This window comes from Taudactylus pleione, unplaced genomic scaffold (assembly GCF_031769625.1).
Source record: "Taudactylus pleione unplaced genomic scaffold, aTauple2 ptg000032l, whole genome shotgun sequence".
Classification (NCBI taxonomy): Eukaryota; Metazoa; Chordata; class Amphibia; order Anura; family Myobatrachidae; genus Taudactylus; species Taudactylus pleione.
In genome coordinates this window covers 37,180,631-37,203,510 of record NW_028284434.1, presented here as the reverse complement: position 1 = coordinate 37,203,510, position 22,880 = coordinate 37,180,631, and the positions used below count along the sequence as shown (strand labels likewise).

General features: G+C 42.1%; 1 protein-coding gene across 1 annotated transcript in view; it reads left to right on the top strand.

Annotated features, from left to right (window-relative positions):
• Positions 1–21,307, top strand: part of TMEM184A (transmembrane protein 184A) — a 37,318-nt gene extending 16,011 nt beyond the window's left edge. The window contains exons 2-9 of the mRNA XM_088451885.1: positions 570–824; positions 5,252–5,417; positions 7,915–8,005; positions 8,089–8,164; positions 10,204–10,295; positions 10,716–10,885; positions 14,913–15,110; positions 18,135–21,307. Of these exons, the coding sequence (XP_088308011.1) occupies positions 570–824; positions 5,252–5,417; positions 7,915–8,005; positions 8,089–8,164; positions 10,204–10,295; positions 10,716–10,885; positions 14,913–15,110; positions 18,135–18,382 (1,296 nt within the window). The 3' untranslated portion in view covers positions 18,383–21,307. The remainder of the gene's footprint in view (positions 1–569; positions 825–5,251; positions 5,418–7,914; positions 8,006–8,088; positions 8,165–10,203; positions 10,296–10,715; positions 10,886–14,912; positions 15,111–18,134) is intronic.
• The last annotated feature ends 1,573 nt before the right edge of the window (positions 21,308–22,880 follow it).

The window sequence follows — 22,880 nt, the reverse complement described above, 5'->3', positions numbered from 1 at the left end:
TGCATGTCTCACCATGCATGGTCATGACCAGTATGGGGATGCCCCTATTACGTTGAGTTTGAAGTGCACAACACCAACCTTGTGGGGGGTTCTTTTTGCAAATTCAGGGGAAGTGGGTGGAATCCGGGTGTGGATGGCTGACCCAAAATTGCTATGGTTCAGTATGAATGGAGTTGGCAATTGCTGTGCTTTTGCCGAGTTTTGACAAATAAAGCTATGAACTGGTCTCTTGTTCTTTATTTGGGCTAAATGTTGGAAGTTGGTGAAATTTGGTTAAAAAAGGGTAGGGGAGAGCATCAACAGTCAGGTGGTTTATATCATTTATCATGGAAGTATATTGAAGTAATCTTTTTAAGATAAATGGCAGCTTTAGTAACTAAAATGTAGCAATTAGGAAGGACATTCGGAATAAAACTAGCCATAGAAGAACTGATACTGCAAACATTGATACATATCTAATTATTCCCTATTCTGCAATGGATATTGTTTGTATCATTTAACCTGCGCCTTCCTTGTGTCTCATGGTGTCGCTGATTTTTACCTTTGCTCTCTGGTCCTATATTACACAGATGAACAGTACAGTGTCAGAACAGTCTTCAACGATGTCGGCAAATATATCGCATACTACTCTGCGTCCCAGCCCAGGTCAGACCACACTGGGCAGCCTCATTGATTTACTGAATGTGAATACTGATACTGCTTCTCAGCAGGGGACTGCTTCCAACACTTCTGCAGATGGAGATCAGTTATTCCTGACAACAGCTGCAGCAAAAGGAATCTCAGGAGTGTTTGTTTGGACAGCTCTGTTGTTAACTTGTCACCAGGTAAGAAAAGTTTTGAATATTGATAGTAGCTGAATATATGCAATATGTAGAAATTAAAATATATAGGAATGCTTATACGTATATATAAACTATTTCAATGACAATAGTTGGGTAAAGTGTACTCTACCAGTCACTTATACATACTGTTGATGTTTATGGGCTGAGCTTAGAGTTGACTGATGCCTCTATATTCACCTGGAGCCTCGTACCTCAGGGATGTCACTAGTTCCTGGTGAATTGATAGGCTGAATAATGGTAAAGCACAACTAATGGCTGCATATCTCCCAGCATTGGAGGTGAGCAGATAGGGACAGATGGCGTGGCCATGTCACGGATTGGATGTCTGCTGCTGCCCTCGGGCCATTCCGTATCAAATCAACACACTTTTTGTTAAAATTTTACCTCACCAGCCCATTTGTTTCAAGTATGGTGTATGGAGAGTATATATGTAGTCTAAGAAAAATACAAGATTTTATTTAAATATCTCATGCCGTAAAATGTAAAATTTTAAAAAATCTGTCAAAAAAGCACAACCAGCATATTTTCAAATCGCCATAGAAGCTCTCCTAATTAAGCTAGACAGGTGGGAGTGGTGTCATTTTACTGTCTTTCTTTATGCCCTTTCCTATGATATACAAAACAATAGGCTTTGTGAGGAAAAACTTTTTCCAAATTCAAACTGAAATTTTTGATCATGATTATCTGAAAAAATGTGTCAACAAAAAAGTTCAAAAAATTTCTGGAAAATAGTCTATACTAATGTTAAATGTTTTTCAAAATATTTTTTAAACGGCATGATATATTTTTAAATAATATTTTGTATTTTTTCTGAGACTACATATATACTTTCCATATACCAAATTTGAACAAAATCTGGGCTGGTGAGGTAAAATCAGTGTGTTGATTTGACATGGAATGATCCCCCCTTCTAATGCCCTTTAACTGCCATACAGACAAATGGCACGCGTGTGCGGAACTCGCTCACTCCAGCTTTGCAAACCAACCAGATTGCGCTGTCTGTGGTCATCTTAACAACAGCACATCTAAAGTTTCAAACATTACTAGGGGTATTCAATATGGGAGCGAAAACATAGTTTTTGTGTTAATATCGCACCTATGACGTCATTATCGCAGGTTTTAGTTTTACACCGTATTCAATTTCAAAGACTTTTCGCAGGTTCGAAAAGTCTTTGATAAAAAAACGGGAATAACTTTTCACCATTGAATAGGTGTCGAAAAAAAGTGCAGAATTGGGGTTTAGGGGTGCAGGCTTAAAAAAAAATAGCCTGCACCCCTGGGAATGACATTTAAAAAAGAACTGTGTCAAAAAAAGTTTTTAAAAAAAATAGGGACACCCCAAAAAATTAATTTAAAAATTGGGGTGAAAAAAAAAATTGGAAAAAATTTGTTTAACAATAGGGAAATAAGTTCAGGGCTATTCTGCAAGTATGCGGCAGGTGTTTTCTAGAATAGATTTATAGCGGCAGGTGCACAATTGCAGAATTTTAAAAAACTTACTTTAGGGACTTAAAAATATGCTAGTACCCATTTTCATGTACCCCAAATTTGATGGGACCACTTAAAAAAACGAAAAAAATAACCTAAGTGCTCTTCTGCATCACTTCTTCAATGTCAGGAAAAAACACCTGCTGCGGCTATTTAAATCCCCGACTTTCATTTAAAGGCTAAAACGGGGGTACCCATAGTGATCCCCCATGTTTTTACAACTTTAGGGGGGTCCTACAATTTTTTGAGGGGAATTCAATATGAAATGTAAACATCGCTGTCGAAGTTTACATTTCATATTGGAGCTTTTACCTGCGTTAAAGTATCGGGTGCGCGCCCGCTTATCCCCGTATTCAATATGAAATTAACGAAAACGGGAGTCTGCGAAGTTGGATTTGCGTAAAGTTACGAATTTTTCCTTAAAAAAATTGTAGGACCCCCCTAAAGTTGTAAAAACATGGGGGATCACTATGGGTACCCCCGTTTTAGCCTTTAAATGAAAGTCAGGGATTTAAATAGCCGCTGCAGGTGTTTTTTCCCGACATTGAAGAAGTGATGCAGAAGAGCACTTAGGTTATTTTTTCGTTTTTTTAAGTGGTCCCATCAAATTTTGGGTACATGAAAATGGGTACTAGCATATTTTTAAGTCCCTAAAGTAAGTTTTTAAAAATTCTGCAATTGTGCACCTGCCGCTATAAATCTATTCTAGAAAACATCTGCCGCATACTTGCAGAATAGCCCTGAACCTATTTCCCTATTGTTAAACAATTTTTTCCTATTTCTTCTTTTTCACCCCAATTTTTAAATTAATTTTTTGGGGTGTCCCTATTTTTTTTTAAAACTTTTTTTGACACAGTTCTTTTATAAATGTCATTCCCAGGGGTGCAGGCTATTTTTTTTTTAAGCCTGCACCCTTAAACCCCAACTCTGCACTTTTTTTTGACACCTATTCAATGGTGAAAAGTTATCCCCGTTTTTTATCAAAGACTTTTCGAACCTGTGATAAGTCTTTGAAATTGAATATGGTGTAAAAGTAAAACCTGCGATAATGTCGTCAAAAGTGCTATATTAACGCAAAAACAATGTTTTCGCTCCCATATTGAATACCCCTAATAGAGTTTTATCATAGTATGGATATTTTTCTTAGATAAAGTGGTCATTTTTGTTTCGTGGCTATTTAATTATATATAGTGGGCAACTCTTTAGAAAGTTAAACCACTAGGTTATAAGCAGATACAACTGCAATTAACAACATAAATACCGGGATGCCCTGATTTATAGTGTTTAATCTTATCTCTTCTTCATATATAGTCATTTCTATGAGCGCTTGTAATTTACTTAAGAAGTACACGTAAATTGCTACAAAGATCACTTTAGAGCAGCTACACAGTCTCTCATGCATGTCAGAGTCGACATACAGCACAATATGTGCTTCCAATATAGCTTTATTTTCAACACTAAACTGCAATATGAGGCTAATAAATATATATATATATATAATTTTTATTTATTTTTTTTATTTTTCCCCAACTCCAGCAGTATACTAAGCTGTGCTGGTTTACCACAAGTATTTTTAGGCCTGTTTTATATTTTGCTCTGTCCTCTATCACTCCTGTGTTCTGCATCAGGCAAACTTATACACTCTGGGGCAGCATTGTGTGGTCATCTAACTTTCAATAAATTTTTCTTAATATAACTAATAAATTAAATCAATACATTTATTCAAAGAAAGAGACCTGCTCTATCTGTAATAACATGTCAACAACATGCATTTTAAAGAAGTTATAACAAAGAAATGTGTCAGTGGCGGAATAAAGAGCTGGGGGAAAGAGCTAGTGAAGCTTTGAAGGGTCGTTTGTTACCAATTACTGTTCTGGATAAAAGCTCTCATCCACTTTTTTGTCACTGATTTTGAAAGTGAAATATAGAATTGTAGTCCAGAGAGAGAGAAAGCCGGTTTGGACGTTCACTTGCCGCTATGGTAAGGTTTTGTAGTGCTAAGGTGTCTCGAGGCAAGAATCTCTATACAATCACCTACCTCGGTGGTTCTCAACCTCAACCCTCCAGTCATGTTTTGAGGATTTCTGCTTGTGGAAGCAGATGGGACATTTACTGACCCAGCAAAATAGATTAACGCTGTGCATTATTATGTAAGTCCACAAAACCTGACCTGTTGCTGGTACTTCAGGACTGGAGAGGAGAGCCCCTGGCTTAGCTGCATCTTAAAAATAAGTCAAATCATTGATTAAAAAAAATCCATTAACATCCGGTAGGTTTTACTGACATCTCTATTTTCCATCATGGAGCACTTTGTCAGCATGAGTCATGTGACACCACTATTCACCAATGTATATTCATTATATATGTATTTGTCACTAACATGATGGAAAGAGAAGTATCATTCTATCTCCTCTGTACCATGCAGCCTATAACCCAGTCATATTTTCCTTTCCATGACACATACATTAAGTGTGTGGGGGAAATGCAGGAGATAATGGTTGACCCTAGCACGAGGTATTGAGTCATAATGGCATTATGGTTGCACTACTGTGCTTACTGTAGATCCCATCTAATCATTAGCTTGGCATGTCCAATAAGGCAGATCACATGCTCTATTATCTATTACTCTTTCCTGACGAGTGTTGTCATACACACAGCGATATCTCCATCTGTCACAGGCCCAAATGATATTTGATCAGGGAACTGACCCTTGCACTGCGCTCGCTGACAGCTCAGGATATCTCTTTTGTACCCTTCCTGTTAACTCCACATATTGATTGGTCTTTATTGTTCATTATCAGTAATTCTATCAACACAAACTGTCAGGGTCATTTCTAGCACACCTATCTCACGGTCCTGTATGAATCTGAGAATATATAAATAACTTCCATTAGTTATTAACTTGTATTTTCTGCTTTCAGATCTACCTTCATCTCAGAAATTACACCATTCCAAACGAGCAGCGTTATATCATCCGGATACTGTTCATTGTGCCCATTTACTCCTTCGACTCCTGGCTCAGCCTCTTACTCATTGGCAACGACCAGTACTATGTGTATTTTGACTCAGTCAGGGATTGTTATGAAGGTGAGCATACACTAGGTTCACAAATTGTATGTAACTAGTCCTCTAATCATCCATGGCAGCCTTAAACTCCCCTGATATTTTCTGGGCTTCTACTAGACAATCATGTGCAGTTATTTCTATTTGAACACAGAGAGTCCTGGATGGAGGTGATGTTCGGAGAAGGGGGTGGTCCCCTGGAGATTAGTAAAATATTAATACAATTAGCGGGTGGCTATATGCCTGAGCAGCAAGACAACACCAGATTAGGACATACTTGAACTGACCAGAGGGTAGGCATTAGTGTGGATAGTATTAGTGTAAGAAGGGTAGGTGTGAGGCTATATTACTGTAGGTAGTATTTGTGGGAGTAGGGTAGGTGTGAGAGTGCATTAGTGTGGGTAGTATACTGTAGGTGGATGAAGGGTAAGTTTGGGTAGTACAGGCGAAAGTTGGGTAAATGTGAGGGCGTATTAGTGTGGGCAATATAGGTGGGAGTAGGAAAGGTGTGATGGGCATTAGTGTGGGGAGTATGGCAGAGTAGGAATGGGATGAGGGTGTGTTGGTAGTATAGATGGGAGTAGGGTAGGTGTGAGGATGTATTTGTGTGGGTAGTATGGGTGGGAGAAGGGTAGGTGTGAGAGTGCATTAGTGTTGGTAGTAGTGTGGGTAGTATTCTGTAGGTGGGTGAAGGGTAAGTTTGGGTAGTATATGCGAGAGTAGGGTAAATGTGAGGGTGTATTAGTGTGGGCAGTATAGGTGGGAGTAGGATAGGTGTGATGGGCATTAGTGTGGGTAGTATAGGGGAGTAGGGTGATGTGAGGGTCTATTGGCAGTATAGGTAGGTGTGAGGGTGCATTTTTGTCTGTAGTATATATGGAAATAGTGTGGGCAGTATAAGCGGGAGTAAAGCAGGTGTGAGGATGTATTAGTGTGAGGATATATTAGTGTGGGTAGTATATGTGGGAGTAGGATAGGTGTGATGAGCATTAGTGTGGGGAGTATGGCAGAGTAGGATGGTGTAAGGGTGTGTTGGTAGTAGAATTGGGAGTAGGGTAGATGTGAGGGTGCATTAGTGTGGGCAGTATACGTGGGAGGGTAGACGTGATGAGCATTAGTTTGGGGAGTATGGCAGTGTAGGATGGTGTGTTGATAGTATAGGTGGGAGTAGGGTAGGTGTGAGGGTGCATTGGTGTGGGCAGTATAGGTGGGAGTAGGATACATGAGATGGGCATTAGTGTGGGTAGTATAAGGGAGTAGGGTGATGTGAGGGTCTATTGGCAGTATAGATAAGAGTAGGGTAGGTGTGAGGGTGCATTTTTGTCAGTAGTATAGATGGAAATAGTGTGGGCAGCATAAGCGAGAGTAAGACAGGTGTGGGTATTATAGGTGGTAGTAGGGTAGGTGTGATGGGCATTAGTGTGGGTCATATAGGGGAGTAGGGTTATGTGAGGGTCTATTGGTGTTGGTAGTATAGCTGGGAGTAGGGTAAGTGTGCGGGTGCATTTTTATGGATAGTATAGGGAGAAATAGAATAGTGTGGGCAGTATAAGTGGGAGTAGGGTAGGTGTGATGGGCATTTAGTGTGGGTAGTAAAGGGGAGTAGGGGGATGTGAGGGTGTATTGGAATTAAAGATGGGAGTAAGGTAGGTGTGAGGGTGAATTTTTGTGGGTAATATAGGTGGAAATTTGTATAGTATAGTTGGGAGTAGGATAGTTGTGAGGCTACATTACTGTGGGTAGTATAGGTGTAAAGTCAGGTAGGGGTAAGCAGCGCCGTAACAGGACGGCAGTGCTTTCTGTGCCGGCCTCGACCCCTAAATCTGCAATGTCATTACCAAACCCAGGGAAGTAGAGCACTACCTGGAGCTTCCCAAGGACATGCTGGCCAGCTCTGCAGGGTACGGCGGCTATGAACTAACGCTGGTTGCTGCAGTGTGCTGTTCCAGGCACCCTGCAAGCCACATTCAGGAGCCCAAGGCAACACAGGTTGCACAAGCCTAGTTATGGCCCTGAGGGTAAGGATGCCTTAGTGTGGGCCGCATAGGTGAGAGTAGGGGAGTAACCTCCATTGACTTCCTGATTGAAAGAAAAAGCACAGGGTAATAATCACTGTCCAATGCATATGCATTTCACATCTGGTTTCAGTGGCAGTACCCAACCTAATATTTGTTTCATAGGAGTTGATTGGTCCAGTAAATAACGTAACTTGTTTGAACAGCAGCTGGCGTTACCCCTTAATTCTATAAAATATATTATTTTCATTTTATTTTCTGTTACAAGCAACAGTCTTATATAATAGCTCAATGCACAAACATGATGCAACCCATAGCAGCCAATCAGTTGTCATCTTTCATATTCCAGATTCAGCTACAAAAATAACAGCTGTAATGTAATTGTTTAAAATGGGTCACATACATTATATACAGTACATTGCACCCATATTATTACTTATTAAGCCCCATGGTTTGAGGTTTTAAGATGTCTTCTCACACTTTGTTTCCAATATTTTGTCCAACAGCATTTGTCATATACAGTTTTCTCAGCCTCTGCTTTGAGTATCTTGGTGGAGAGAGTGCAATTATGACCGAGATTCGTGGGAAGCCTGTAAAGTAAGCAGCCATGAGTCATTATATGTTATGTGTGCAGATTTCCCAATTGATGAATTGCCTTATGGTATATCTCCTTCCCTCAGATCTAGCTGTTTCTATGGCACCTGCTGTCTCCAAGGAATGTCGTATTCTATTGGCTTTCTCCGATTCTGCAAACAGGTAGGAAGTACTGGCCAGGGGCGGAGCTTGGATGAGTTCACCAATTGTATGCGAGTCTTACAAATAATATGAGTAGATTCCAATTCACATAGTTCCCCCGCTGACTGCGCAGTCATTTTGGGTGATGAATCAATATCCAGCCTATTAATTAACTTGGAACTAGTGACCTCACTGTGGCATGAGATATTGTGGTACAACTTTGGCTCTACTGACACAGGATGGAGCGGGATTAATACAGTACAGTGCATCCGGAAAATATTCACAACACTTCACTTTTTCCACATTTTGTTATGTTACAGCCTTATTCCAAAATGAAATAAATACATTTTTGTCCTCAAAATTCTACACACAATACCCCATAATGACAACGTGTAAAAAGTTTTGTTTTCAAATTTAATAAAAAAAATGAAAAAAAACGAAGAAATCACACGTACATAAGTATTCATAACCTTTGCTCAATACTTTGCTGATGCACATTTGGCAGCAATTACAGCCTCAAGTCTTTTTGAATATGATGCTACAAGCTTTGCACACCTATCTTTGGGCAGTTTCGCCCATTCCTTTTTGCAGTACCTCTCAAGCTCCATCAGGTTTTAATGGGAAGTGTCAGTGCACAGCCATTTTCAGATCTCTCCAGAGATGTTCAATCGGATTCAAGTCTGGGCTCTGGCTGGGCCACTCAAGGACATTCACAGAGTTGTCCTGAAGCCAATCCTTTGATATCTTGGCTGTGTGCTTAGGGTTGTTGTCCTGCTGAAAGATGAACCGTCGCCCCAGTCTGAGGCAAGAGCGCTCTGGAGCAGGTTTTCATCCAGGATGTCTCTGTACATTGCTGCATTCATCTTTCCCTCTATCCTGACTAGTCTCCCAGTTCCTGCCGCTGAAAACATCCCCACAGCATGATGCTGCCACCACCATGCTTCACTGCAGGGATGGTATTGGCCTGGTGATGAGCGGTGCCTGGTTTGCTCCAAACATAACGCCTGGCATTCACACCAAAGAGTTCAAGCTTTGTCTCATCAGACCAGAGAGTCCTTCAGGTGCATTTTGGCAAACTCCAGGTGGGCTGCCATGTGCTTTTTTTCTGAGGAGTGGCTTCCATCTGGCCACTCTAATATACAGACCTGATTGGTGGATTGCTGCAGAGATGGTTGTCCTTCTTGTAGGTTCTCCTCTCTCCATAGAGGAATGTTTTAGCTCTGACATTGTGACCATCGGGTTCTTTGTCCCTGACTAGGGCCCTTCTCCCCCAATCGCTCAGTTTAGACGGCTGGCCAACTCTAGGAAGCGTCCTGGTGGTTCTGAACTTCTTCCATTTACGGATGATGGAGGCCACTGTACTCTTTGGGACCTTCAAAGCAGCAGCTATTTTTCTGTACCCTTCCCCAGATATGTGTCTCGAGACAATCCTGTCTCGGAGGTCTACAGACAATTCCTTGGACTTCATGCTTGGTTTGTGCTCTGACATGCACTGTCAAGTGTGGGACCTTATATAGACAGGTGTATGCCTTTCAAAATCATGTCCAATCAACTGAATTTACCACAGGTAGACTCCAATTAAGCTGTAGGAACAGCTCAAGGATGATCAGTGGTAACAGGATGCACTTGAGCTCAATTTTGAGCTTCATGGCTGTTTGTCACTGCATTGCTCTTTAGATGGCGAGAACGATGTGGTCTCCATTGTTGGCAATAGGGGAGCCCGCAACAGCCCTTCCGGCTTCAGCGAAGCCTTCCTGGCACTGCCAGGTCCCCGCAGGGTTAAACAGTCATGTGCATGAGAGACTAGCCCGTCGCTGGCACCGATAGGCTGCCAGCAGGTGAGCAGAGGACCCCGCCAATGAGGAGGACATGGCTGGATCTTGCCAGAGAGGTAAGTAATGTTGAATACCAGTGGCAAATTCGTTTGTATCACTGCGATACTAAACGGAATAGATCATTGTTAAATGGGGCCCTGAGAGTGAAAACCCCCCAGTACATTGCAATGACTGTGGAAGGGTTCTTTATATTTCATTAATAAAGGTGTATTGCTTATTCCACAGGCAACCCTGCAGTTCTGCATAGTGAAACCCATCATGGCTGTTGTCACAATCATCCTGCAAGCTTTTGGGAAATATCATGACGGGGATTTTAAGTAAGAGATTTTATTTTCACATTATTGCTTTTAATGTTTTAATATGTGTGTATGCACAATGAATGGAACAACTGTTCCCAGCCGTGCCATGTTCCTGGTAACTTCTCTATGGCGCATGCATAAATCTCTTGTAAAATGGCCGCCCAGGGGCCTTTGTGCACCGTACACACTGCACACATTATAGCTACGCCACTGATAGGGGGACATATCCGTATTCATCATGCAAAATAAAATTGCTGTGCGTCTAACTCTGATTGAGCCCCCACATTTTATTTAAACTAGAATGCTACTGGTGTTATGGGAGAGAAAAGAGGCAGATAATAAAATGTGTATTTCTGGGACTAATAACGAATTGGTTGAAAGATGTTGCTGGAATAGGACTTGTTTGTGCAGCTGTCTGACCTTTCCTTCTCATTGCAGCGTGCAGAGCGGCTATCTGTACATTACCATCATCTACAACTTCTCAGTCAGTCTGGCTCTCTACGCCCTGTTTCTCTTTTACTTTGCAACCAAAGAACTGCTACATCCATTTGAGCCTGTGCTGAAGTTCCTCACAATAAAAGCGGTCATCTTTCTATCATTCTGGCAAGGTTGGTACAATTGTTCTAGGTCCACTGGCCAATATTGCACCACAATGTACAATATATGTGTGTGAATATTGAGTTATGGACTTTTGGGAAGAGGTTTGGGGGTCTAGTTACTAAGCAGTGTTAGGAGACAGAGTGAAAAGTGATGTTTGTGATAGGGATGTAGTCTGGAAGCCGACGGTCTAAATGCCGACCGTCGGCTTCCAGACTACTTAATCCCGGCGAGGGTTAAATGACAGGCGTCTAAATCTAGACGCCTGTCATTTTACTGGCGCCGGGAGACCGGCCGGCATCCCGTTCGAAGTAATGCCGGGCGCCGCAGCGGACAGACGCGGGGGGGGAGGGTTAGGTTTAGGGCTCCCGGGGGGACTTAGGGTTAGGCATCCCCCCGGGAGGTTAGGGTTAGGCTAGCGGGAGGGAAGGTTAGGCACCCCCGGGGGGAGGTTAGGGTTAGGCACCCCCCGGGAGACTTAGGTTTAGGCAGCGGGGAAGGGGCGGTTAGGTTTAGGCACTTAGAGGGGGGATTAGGTTAGGCACAGGGGGGAAGGTTAGGGTTAGGCACCCTAAAGGAGGGTTAGGGTTAGAGGGCATAATTAGATTAGTTTATACTTACCTTTAGGATGATCAGGATTTCCTCTTTTGTCTGGCAGCCGCTGTCGGGATTTAAATACATGTCACACACCTGTGATAAGGTGCCAGCCAATCAGCTCCCAACTGTCATTTTTCAAACACAGCCTGTGAGATGGCAGTTGGGAGCTGATTGGCTGGCACCTTATCACTTTTCACTCTGTCTCCTAACACTGCTTAGTAAATAGACCCCTTGGTCTTTAAAGAAAATGGCAATTGTTGGTTAACAAAAAGTTATTACTTACATCTACCTATACAATAATATTAGACCATACTTGCCTACTCTCCCAGAAGGTGAGGGAGGCTCATTTTTTAGGGGAGTTCCCCACACTCCCGGAAGCGAGGCTGGATCTCCCGCATCCCGCCCACTAGCTAGTGAAGTGGGCGGGATGGGGAGATAAAACCAATGGGAATAGTGATTGGCATAGAGGGGGGGGGACTAAGACGTTGCAATCGCGCCCCAATGATGTGAAAGCCCTGCCCCCGAAGTAGCCAGATGCATTTTCTCTCCAGAAAAGAAAGTAGGCAAGTATGTATTAGACACTTTTTAAATAAGGCGTAAAAACAGAAGCCATATATGGATTAAGCTAAATATCTATCTATCTGTAATATACAAGCAGACAATCCACTCAATGCTGCCCAAAGTTGGCTACATAAACAGATAGAAACCAGCACTCCATGGAAAATGCAAAAAAAACTATCTTTACTGTGTTATCATAAAGACAGCCATAGTCATGTACAAATTTTAGCAATCCTTTAAGGATTAGCCTACTTTGGGCTGCATTGAGTGGATTGTCTGCTTGTATATTGTATACTTCAACCCCGCACCCAGAAACTAATTGTTGTTAGTGTGTGCGAGTCTCGCACTTCTATCTATCTATCTATCTTGATTTTTCTCACTAATTAATCTCCTAGTAAACTAATAAACCTACATTTAACAGGGCAATACAATTAGACATCTATAATGTACAGATGTATCCACATATATCTATTCTCAGTGTGCTACAAGTTGCATTACACATAACTTGTGAGCGCTCTTCGAATCGGTAGTACCGAGCTTTTCGTGCAATAATTTCCCTTAAAATGCATTTTATTCGCAAAGTGATATGAATAGGATGCACAAGCAGCTTATGTTGATTTAAAAAGATGTGCGGCATGCCTATATTTTGTGTGCGACTGCAGTTATATCATGCTATGTTACAGTGTCAGCGGCTGTTTCAGATGCAGATCCAGTCGCACACAGAATATAGGCATGCCGCATATTGTAATCAGCATTAGCTGCTTGTATGTACTATTCGCATCTTTTTGCGAATAAGACATTTTAAGGAAAAGGGCTGCACAAAAGATGCTCTGCGCTACAGTCGTGCCACGGCATGGCGTGACTAGAAGGGCTGTTTAACGCACAAGGAGGCTACTACCATATTTGGGACTTATAATGAAATTGGATTTTATGGTTTGAGTTAACATCAGGTCTAATAGGTGTGGTAGTCTTCTTTTTTTTTTTTTTAATTATTATTATTTCAAAATAAAAGGATCCCTTGAAGCAGTATGGAGAGCAATTGTACACATCCAAACTTTACTTGTCTTTTCTTAACTGCTGTTATTTTAAAATATACATAAGGCTGCAGTTAGGCCACAGGTTACTCTGATAGTAATGCAGGGACACTGGTGGTGCATCAACGGACATTTGGTTTTGCTCTCCGTCATTCCTGACGACTTTCAGACTGTCCCCTCTGGGAGGCACAGCAGGAGGCATGGTCCGGCATAGGATTGGGTGTGACAACGCAGTTCTGTCATTGTGGCCCCCCCACCGCTGTATAATGCTGAGATGATCAGCATTGTAAAGCAGGAGGCATGGCTACGATGACTCAATTCATCGCAAATCACGTCATGGGCAGGTGGGGTGCAACTTTGCTAGACTTGAATGCTCTTGTGGGGGCAGGCAGCTTAGTGTGGACTCAGGACTCAGTGCCTGGCCACACTTGCTGTCATCCCCAGGGTGTCCCCCAACCCTAGAGGAAAAAGACTGCATCTCGGCACGCACCACCACGGTGCGTGTTACTTGCCTGCACCCCGTAGCATCCAGTCGCAGTCTAGGAATCCTCCGGGGTCCCTGCTAGCCAAAACCGCTGAGGCCCGCCGAGAGGCACGGATCAGTACCGGCGTCTCGGCACCAGCAGGAGGGTGATGCGGCCGTGCGAATTTCCACTGGACTGTTCACGCTGAACGCACTTAGAAAAAACTTTACATTTTCAGGGCTGTTAGTAACAGTCCCACTGCAATACAGTGACCCGACTCCGGCCCAGGGTATAGAGGGAGGCCCTGTTGCATCCTGGGAGAAAGAATTGAACTGCATAGTGCCCAGATGTCTTCTTCATCACCTATACCCCAAGGTTTCCTGTGGACCTTCTATGGACCCTGAAGTAGAAAGTGTAGGTATTGCCCATAGCAACAAATCAGATTTAGTTATTATTTTGTAGAATGTACTAGATGAATGATAGCCAAAATCTAATTGGTTACAACACCTCACACATCCATTTTAATAAATCCATCCTCAGGTAAATTACCTGCTTCCTTTGTTTAAAGTTCATCCACCTTATGGCAAAGGACAAAGGTGCTGTAAAATTAACATAGACTTTTTTTACATTGTCTAAATACTAGGTTACATACAGTACTTTCTTCATGTTTGCCAGTTTTCAGAACTATGCACCATTTAGCTTTACCAGGATAAATTCTAAATGAGCAAATAGCGCCACCTATCTGCACCACCAGGAATTTACAGACAATAGTTAACTTACATAAAATATATTTATTTATTATGTTTCTTATATAACTCAGCATATTGTAACAATAAAAACTGTATGCATTCTCTTATTATATTTAATTTCTTTAGAACAAACATGCACCACTAGTATTTTGGATCTGTAATTTGCCAGGTTGTTAGTTATTCTTGCCATCATATAGCCTCACACCCTTGTGTCCCTCCAGCCTCATGCCCCCCTTTGTCTCTCCAGTCTTATGCCCACTTCCGCCCTCTCTCCATCCTCATGCCCCCTTCCCCTCTCTCTATCCAACCTTCATACCTCTGTTGTCTCTCCAGCCTCATGCCCCCCCCCATTGTATATCTTCAGCCTCACACCGCCCACCAACAACTTCAGTGAGCACTTCAGCGAGGCACACGTGCTTTGAGTCGAAGCCTCATCTCTAATGCACAACGGTTAGACTGACACTATGCTGCTAGATATTCTAGCTTACGCATAGCTTCACAGATTCCACTCATATGCCTATCTGTCTTTACCTACAATTTATTCAATGTAACCAATTATTTAAATCCTCTCTGATCATTTTTAACTTCAGATACAGCTGGACAGACCACTAAACATCTGTCATTTCTTTTCGGTAGGAATGCTCCTGGCAATACTGGAGAGAGCTGGTGCCATTCCGGAGGTTCAAATCATTAACGGGAAACCAGTAGGTGCTGGGACAGTGGCTGCTGGGTATCAGAACTTCATAATTTCCATTGAAATGCTGTTTGCAGCCATTTCCCTGCGTTATGCCTTCACCTGCCAGGTTTACCGGGAGAAAAAGGAGAACTCAACAGGTACTGTCATATCTTTGACTTATGGTGAATGCCCGATAGACTGTGGCTAATTATTTGTTGCCTTGGTCGGTAAAATACATGAGTCAATGATAACTGTGCTAAGGTATTTCCAAAAACTTAGGTATGTATATTAACTCCCAAAACTAGAATAACATTAACTAATATTAAAAAAATGTCAACTGTATAAATAGAATTCCTTTGAGATAGGTTTAGGGGATCTCTGGAGTAGGCACCTAATTATAGACAACCCACAAAGCAATCAGCGTCCATTGTACTGAGTCTACCACTTTTACCACTAATGAGTGTGTCGTGGAGCCTCATAATAAGTGTTGGTGCCATCAGCCTGGTAGATTTTTTTTTTTTCCTCTTTGGCTGATGTTTAGTATTGAGGAATGCAGAAATAAGTAACTCAGTCACTCTTCAATGGACAACAATGGTTCCATTCTGTTGAGCTGTGGCTGGAGACACAACTACCCATTACATTCCTCGGACCAAATGGTTAACAAAGCATGGACTAAGTTTAAACTATGAACAGTGACTCTGTCCTATGGAAATGCATGGCTGAGAACGGATAGACCTAAAAATGTGTGATCCACCCAAACCTATATACTTTTGTTGAACATTGATGCTTAACCTCAATTTGACAATGTACCATTGTTTTTAGGCTGTCAAAGAGATGGTTCCTGATAGAATGTATTGCATGTGTGATGATTAGGGGATTCCAACAATAGATCTTTAAATCCCAATTTGGGTCCTGACTTCGGTCAAAACTGTTTTAGACGATCCACATTCACCACTCGATGTTCCTTCCTGTGGTCTTCCCTTGTAGGATGCTCTGTCTTCCAACTCAGCCACCACTGACATTCATGCTGAGTTTATTGCAGTATCCCATTATCTGTCTGTTACCATCAACAGTAAGGACTGATATGAATCCCATATGGGGGCATAAGAGACTGATTTAAGTGGTGCAGCTGCCCCTTCTAACTAACAAATGTTGTTGTTTTTTTTAATAGTATTTTAATGTTTGGTATGTATTATAAATTACTTGCATATATAATAATAATCATTAGAAAAATTACATTAAAATACTCTTGGTAACCCTTTCAGCCAATGCTTGCACCTACAAGGTTTCCAAGCATGTCTGATACAGAATTTCTACCAACCCACAGCCAGACACTTTCACCCTTCTTAAGGCTCATCCATGAAGGATAGTGTTTTCTATTTTGTATACTAAGGTAGGAATTCAGTCAGACGCGAAAACTTAACGTCGGTGAAGTTTTCGCAGAATTAGTGTGTTTTGGTGTGATATTTTCGCATCTTTTGTCTATGCGCGCTCCCATTTTTCGCTCTAATTACAAAAGGTCGTGAAAACGCATTCGCACAAAAATGTTCATGGAGTAACCAGCGAAAAGTACAGTTGAATTTGGGGAAATCTGTCTGTACCCCTTAAAATAGGTAATTGACATAGGTAACCATTTTAGAAGTGTATTAGTGGCCCTAATACAAGTATTTGGGGTTCTTAAATTGTGTCAAATGGCTATTATATGCATATTTGCATAAGTGTGGAAAAATTATTTAAAAAAACTTTTTGGGGAGAAAATAAATGCAGCTAAACTAGGGGTACATTAAAATGGGTGCAAATATATTTTTGAGTCAAAAAAGTACACATGGAGTCTCCTGAAATGTTTAAAACACCTGTCCTATCCATCCAACCCCCAAAATACCTGACCCACCACTTTAAACCCATTTTCCAACACTTTTTAGGGGGGGGTATCTAAGGGGTTCTGAACCAAGGGCCTGATTCAGACCCACTCGCGAACGGCTGTCCGCTCGCAAGTGGGTCGATGGTGTGCACTGAGCATGCGCACGACGGAGGGAGCTCCGTCGTGCGCATGCGCCAGACGCGACGAGCGAAGGACTTTCCTTCGCTCATTGTGTCTGATCAAAGGGGGCGTGCTGTCGATGGTGATTGACAGCACGCCCCCTTTGGTGGGCGTGCCTCCCAGACGGGGGCGTTCCCAAGGGAACGCCTACCGTCAAAAGCCGGCCCACTGACATCACTAGTGATGTCAGTGGGAGTGATTTTGGCTCTGATATAGCCAAAATCACTCCGGGCCTTGCGGTTGAGAAACTCAACCGCAGGCTCCGGCTCGCAGTGGCGATGGTCAAGACCATCGCGGCCATCAACCTGCACGCTCGTATAGGCTTTGGGTGGTGACCCACAGCTATACGAGCGTCCAGGAGGACGCTCCATTTTTATGGAGGACAGCCCTCATTCAGAGCGTGCGCTCTGCTCAGAGCGTCCGGCTCTGAATAAGGGCCCAAGTCCCCACATTTTTAAGCACAACTTTTCACCTGCTCTAGGATGGTGAAAACAGTTCACTGTTTTTTGTCTATGGAGTTTTCGCACATAAAAGGATTGCATGATACGCATTTTTGTGCGAAAGTTCACATGTGCGAAAACTTTTTGCCAAAACGTGGCTTTTTGGGGCTAATTTAATTCAGCCCTAAGTTCTACAACGACCACCTCATTTAAATATTTATTGGTAGAGTCATCAAACCTTCTAAAGAGGATAATCCAGATTGTTAGCCATAGCAACCAATCAGATTCTAGCTATTATTTTATAGAATGTACTATATAAAAGGCAGAATCAAAAATCAGTAATTTGAAGCCTTTTAAGAGCCCCACATATTTTGCTATTGGCCAATAATAGACGTCTAAAAAAGTTAAAACAAATATTGGAAAACAGTATAGAGTACAGGCTGAATTCTGTATTTATCTACACGCAACTCTGCTATAAACAGCCCAAATTACTGAGCGAGTGCTTAATGCAATTAAATTGCGCTGGAATTGGGAGCACGAATAGATGCGCTAAGTGGAATTTAAGGCAGAATATGCGTGTTACATCAAGCCGCTCTAAACTATTTTTTTTACCGCTACTAATTGAATGTGTCCCTATGACTTTGTCAGACTAAACAAAGTATTTTCTGTCGTGATCTCTCATCCTTTTCTCTCTCTCTCAGCAAATGTAGCACCCATGCAGAGCATCTCCAGTGGTTTAAAGGAGACAATCAGCCCCCATGATATCGTGCAAGATGCAATCCACAACTTCTCGCCAGCCTACCAGCAGTACACACAACAGTCCATGCAGGACTCTGAGCACAAAGCACAAGGACAGAATGGGCACACAGGAGCCAGCCATGGGCACTCCAGCAAAAAGAAGAAACAAAATGAAAAAATGATGCTTATAATATCAGATGACGAGCTCTAGGGCTTGGTACCTAAAAAGGCCCTTCTACCCCCAGTTATCGCAACTGGTTTTGTTTACGGATATTTCAAATAGGTGGATTTTGAAAAGGACCCGTTTAATAAGTGGGATACACGTCCACCCGCAGTGTACGAAAACTGTTGTGTAAATGTATCGCTCGGCTGCACTTCATGACCATGCCATGGACGGAGCAACCCGATTATATGTTTATAATGACACCTGTAGCCAAATGTCTTTTGTTCATTGCTGAGGTGTATTTAATTTGTGCCTAGCAGACCATTTATATTGTAATTGTTTTGTGTGTATATTTAATAACTTTTAATGCCAAATAATTATCAGACCATTTGTACAAACGATGGGATTCATTTCTCTTTTGCAATCCAAAAGTAAATTTTTGAAGCCCGACGTGACCTAATTCGTGTTATCATTGAGTCTGCGGCCAAGGTCAGTTTTGCTGCTGGAGTCGTCATTAACGGTTTACATTGAGAATCTCCTCACACTCGACAATAACAGATGCAGAATAATAATGGGACAATGCGTCAAAATCATTTCATATCATCTGGTACTCATAAGAGCGGATGTTTCACAAGAAGATGGGTATGAGGATCTCATGGAGAATTTTGTGGCTTTTTGACACCTTTCCGCTCGCCTGGACTGTTGGACAACTGTTTGCAGCCAATCCTATTGCTGGTTTTGCTTTTAATGTTCCACTGAACAAGCAACTGGAGCTCAGTAAACAAGTTCAACTGTTTTTTAAAATAAGTTATTACCTTATGTTTGTGTTCTTATTGATAACCCTGAGTGAGTAGATGAGACCGATTGCTGGTTTAGCATTGAAGGAGGGTTGGCAACGCTAGATACTGATTTCAGGGCACCAGCTAGGAACCAATTAGCATTATCCAGTACATCACATGTGAGTGTATGTAAGTATGCAAACCACTGGGAGTGCTACCTTTTTTATTAAAATCAGACTATTAATATGCAGGGTATATACTTAGGGGCCCCATAGACTGTGCGATGTGCACCTTGCGATGCGACGGCTGACATAGCAGGCAGTCCCCACCCACAGAGCAATCTGCTGCCTGATATGCCGGCACCCCCTCTCTTCCATCCCTCCCCCCCACCCCCGCCAGGGTTGTCTTAACAGCAGTGTGGGCCCTAGGCAAAGCAATGCACTGGGGCCCCTACCCACCCATTCACGGGGGAAAAAAAAATTTAATTGGTCAATAAAATTAAACCCTCCTGCATGCCCAACAGACATCCCACACATGCAGAGAGACTCTGTCTGACTACAGATCAGAATACAGTGCATCGGAGGCCGGCTTATAATAATATCACAAATTTATCAACTGGCCATGGCTGCAGGGGATCGGGTTGGAGGGCCCCTACAAGCTTTGGGCCCTTGGGCAACTGCCCAATGGAAGAGATGGCCATGCCCCCCGCCTAGCGCTTCATGGGATCGTACATCGCATCACCAGATCTCTTGTGCAGCATGTAAGATCTGGAGGAGCGATGTACGATCGCACAGGAGCGCACACTTGCCGATATCATAGCCACGGATCAAAATAGCAGCGATATCGTTCCAATCCGTCGGATGGGCTGCTATTTCGCACCTTGTACGGGGGCCTTTAGTGTGCACATTACAACATTATATGAATATACCCAGCTTTGGCAAAATATGTACAGAAAATCACACTGCTTTGCAAATTAGGCCATTTCTTGTATTTCAGCATTTTTATTTTTTTTAGTAGTTCTAATTCTCATTATGGATAAGTTTATCCACCACTGCCTATCTAAGTGTTAAATATTAATCTTTAGATTCGGTTACTTGTAATGTCAGGGAGTGACAAAGAAAACAAAGGGGTAAATGTATCAAGCCTTGAGAGAAATGACGTACCAACCAATCTGCTCCTAACTTTCATTTGACAGAATGTGGGGGAGATGCATTCATATGCTGGTACAGTTCATTATATCTGTGGACCCTCAATATTGTGGTGAAGCGGGTACTGGTAACGGCGGCATGTATGAGTGCTTTCAATTTTGAAATGAGAGTGCTAAATCACCTGTGTGGCTCCAACTTTCGGATGTCCTTTGCGGCACCTCTGCGATGTGCTATTTTATTCTCCCTATTGTGTGCACATGCACCGGTCTATTTGTTCCCAATGGTCATTCCTAAGCAGGAGTACAAACAACTGTTCATAACAATAAAGTTTATTGCAAAGAAACAAACAAAAAAGACAGGAGCAGTGACTGCCAGCACTGGTCCAGCATGACAAAATCGTTAAAGGTCAGATTCGGACGTCTGTCAAAGAGACCGTTCATACATATCATAATGGCTGTCTAGCTAAAGGTTAAAGCGCCAATGAAAACTGGGGCACTTCGCGCCCCAGGCATTGGACACACACCGCAGTCATCACACATCCGGGGATGCGGTATTTGTGGCACATAACCTGCGCATGTACCGGTAATCCCCATAACGTACAGTCATACATGTACCCCAATGTTTGAAAAAAATGACAGCAGCTGATTGGTTAGTACATCTACCCTCATATCTTTGTGTGTTCATTTTAGAACATACTTCCATCACGCCATACTATGACTAAGCTTCATGTATTTTGGAGTGGTACAGATGCTATGGTTGCGCAGTACCCAATGCTTCATTTCTCTCTTCAGCCAGCTAAATTAATTCAGTCAGAGATGGTATTGCCCAGAGTTGACCACAAGCTGGGCTTATCTACTGTAGAAATCGCCCTTGTGTCCAGCCCCATTATAGTCCTTCCACTATGCACAAGTGGATTAACAGAGAGACAGGATGCTCTCCCTAAATAATCCTGTGAAAGCTTTTTTTTCCCTTTTAAATAAAACAAGAACATAAATTATGTTTTGGTTTATTTGTTTAAATAATATAATAAAATGGTAACAAAATTCCTAATGTATCATTCTTGTGTTAAATACAACCACTACCAGCAATATACATACATAGATACAAACCATGTGACCGGAACTTTATATTTTTTTTTTTTAATATGATGAAAGACCGCAATAGCAATGCATTCATGGTTTAAGCGGGCTTCTGTATGTGACAAAGGGGCATATGTATCAATTATTGGGTTTTAGACACGATAACTGTATTTTCTATTTGTGGCAATGAGAGATTACATACCTTCCGAATGTATAAAAGAAAGCTAAAATATTACATTCAGGTACAGGCGGTTGTTTTTTGCTAGGTGTTAGTAATTAAGTGATCGCATTTGCAGTCACTTCGCTATATCAGAACCCTCTCCTGGTAACTTTTGCAATTTGTAGCCCATAGGCTACAGCGGTTAATGCTAGCAGGACAGTGCCTATCGTTGGACTCCGATGACTGCTGATTTCTTGGGGGATCTGCAAAATACTACACGTTTAATATACCTGAATTGCTGATTACGATCATTTTGGGGACTGAATCAACAAATAGAGATTGTCCAACATGTTGGATTTTACTTGACCACCCAACCAAAGCATCGACAGTACAGGGAATTGCCCCGATAGATGCCCGATGTATCTTCTGATTAAGAGCTTGGTAAATCTGACAGCTTTACAGCCCCCATAGAAACCTTTGGGGGCAGCGGTGGTAGCTGCTGTCAGAAATTAATCAGTTCTATTGCAGAAAAAAGGGGGAAAGCTGATGCACACTCTAAGTACTAGGAGTAATAAATATCAAAAATATATAATAAACTATTAATTAACATAGTGTTATATAGAGGTTCTTAGTACATGTTTGGCTAAAGATGTTTGCCCACCTACCACTTCACGGTGACCTCATCAGGTGGGTCCCTAACATCCATAATACTGACACATTGTATAAATGTATCTAGGACTTACCTATAATAGTGCCCATTACATGTGTGTACTGCAATGCATGAGGACCAATACTAATTACAATCACCTGGGGCAGGTAGGAGGAGTGCTAGTCCAGGAGGAGGGGTCTCACTTTCAAGTGTACCTTAAATACACATACATGGGGAAAAAAAGGGGGGGGGCTGGGCTGCACATCCTAATTACATTATAAGAGGTGTTACCATGCTGAGACCTGTAGTTCTATTGCAGAAAAAAAGGGGGAAAGCTGATGCACACTCTTAAGTACTAACAATAATACATTTTTGATATTTATTATTCTTAGTACTTAAGAGTGTGCATCAGCTTTCCCCCTAATTTTCTGCAGTAGAACTACAGGTCTCAGCATGGTAGCACCTCTTATAATGTTGTAATTTAGGTTGACAGCCCATCCCCTACTTTTTTTCCTATGTATGTGTGTATTTAAGGTACACTTGAAGGTGAGACCCCTCCTCCTAGGCTAGCACGCCTCCTACCTGCCCCAGGTGATTGTAATTAGTATTGGTCCTTACATTGCAGTATATACATGGGCACTATAGGTGTATATGTATACACACTGAATGATTTTCTGTCAGATCTTTGAAAGTGTAATGAACGATTTTTTGAACTACAAACGATTTGTGTA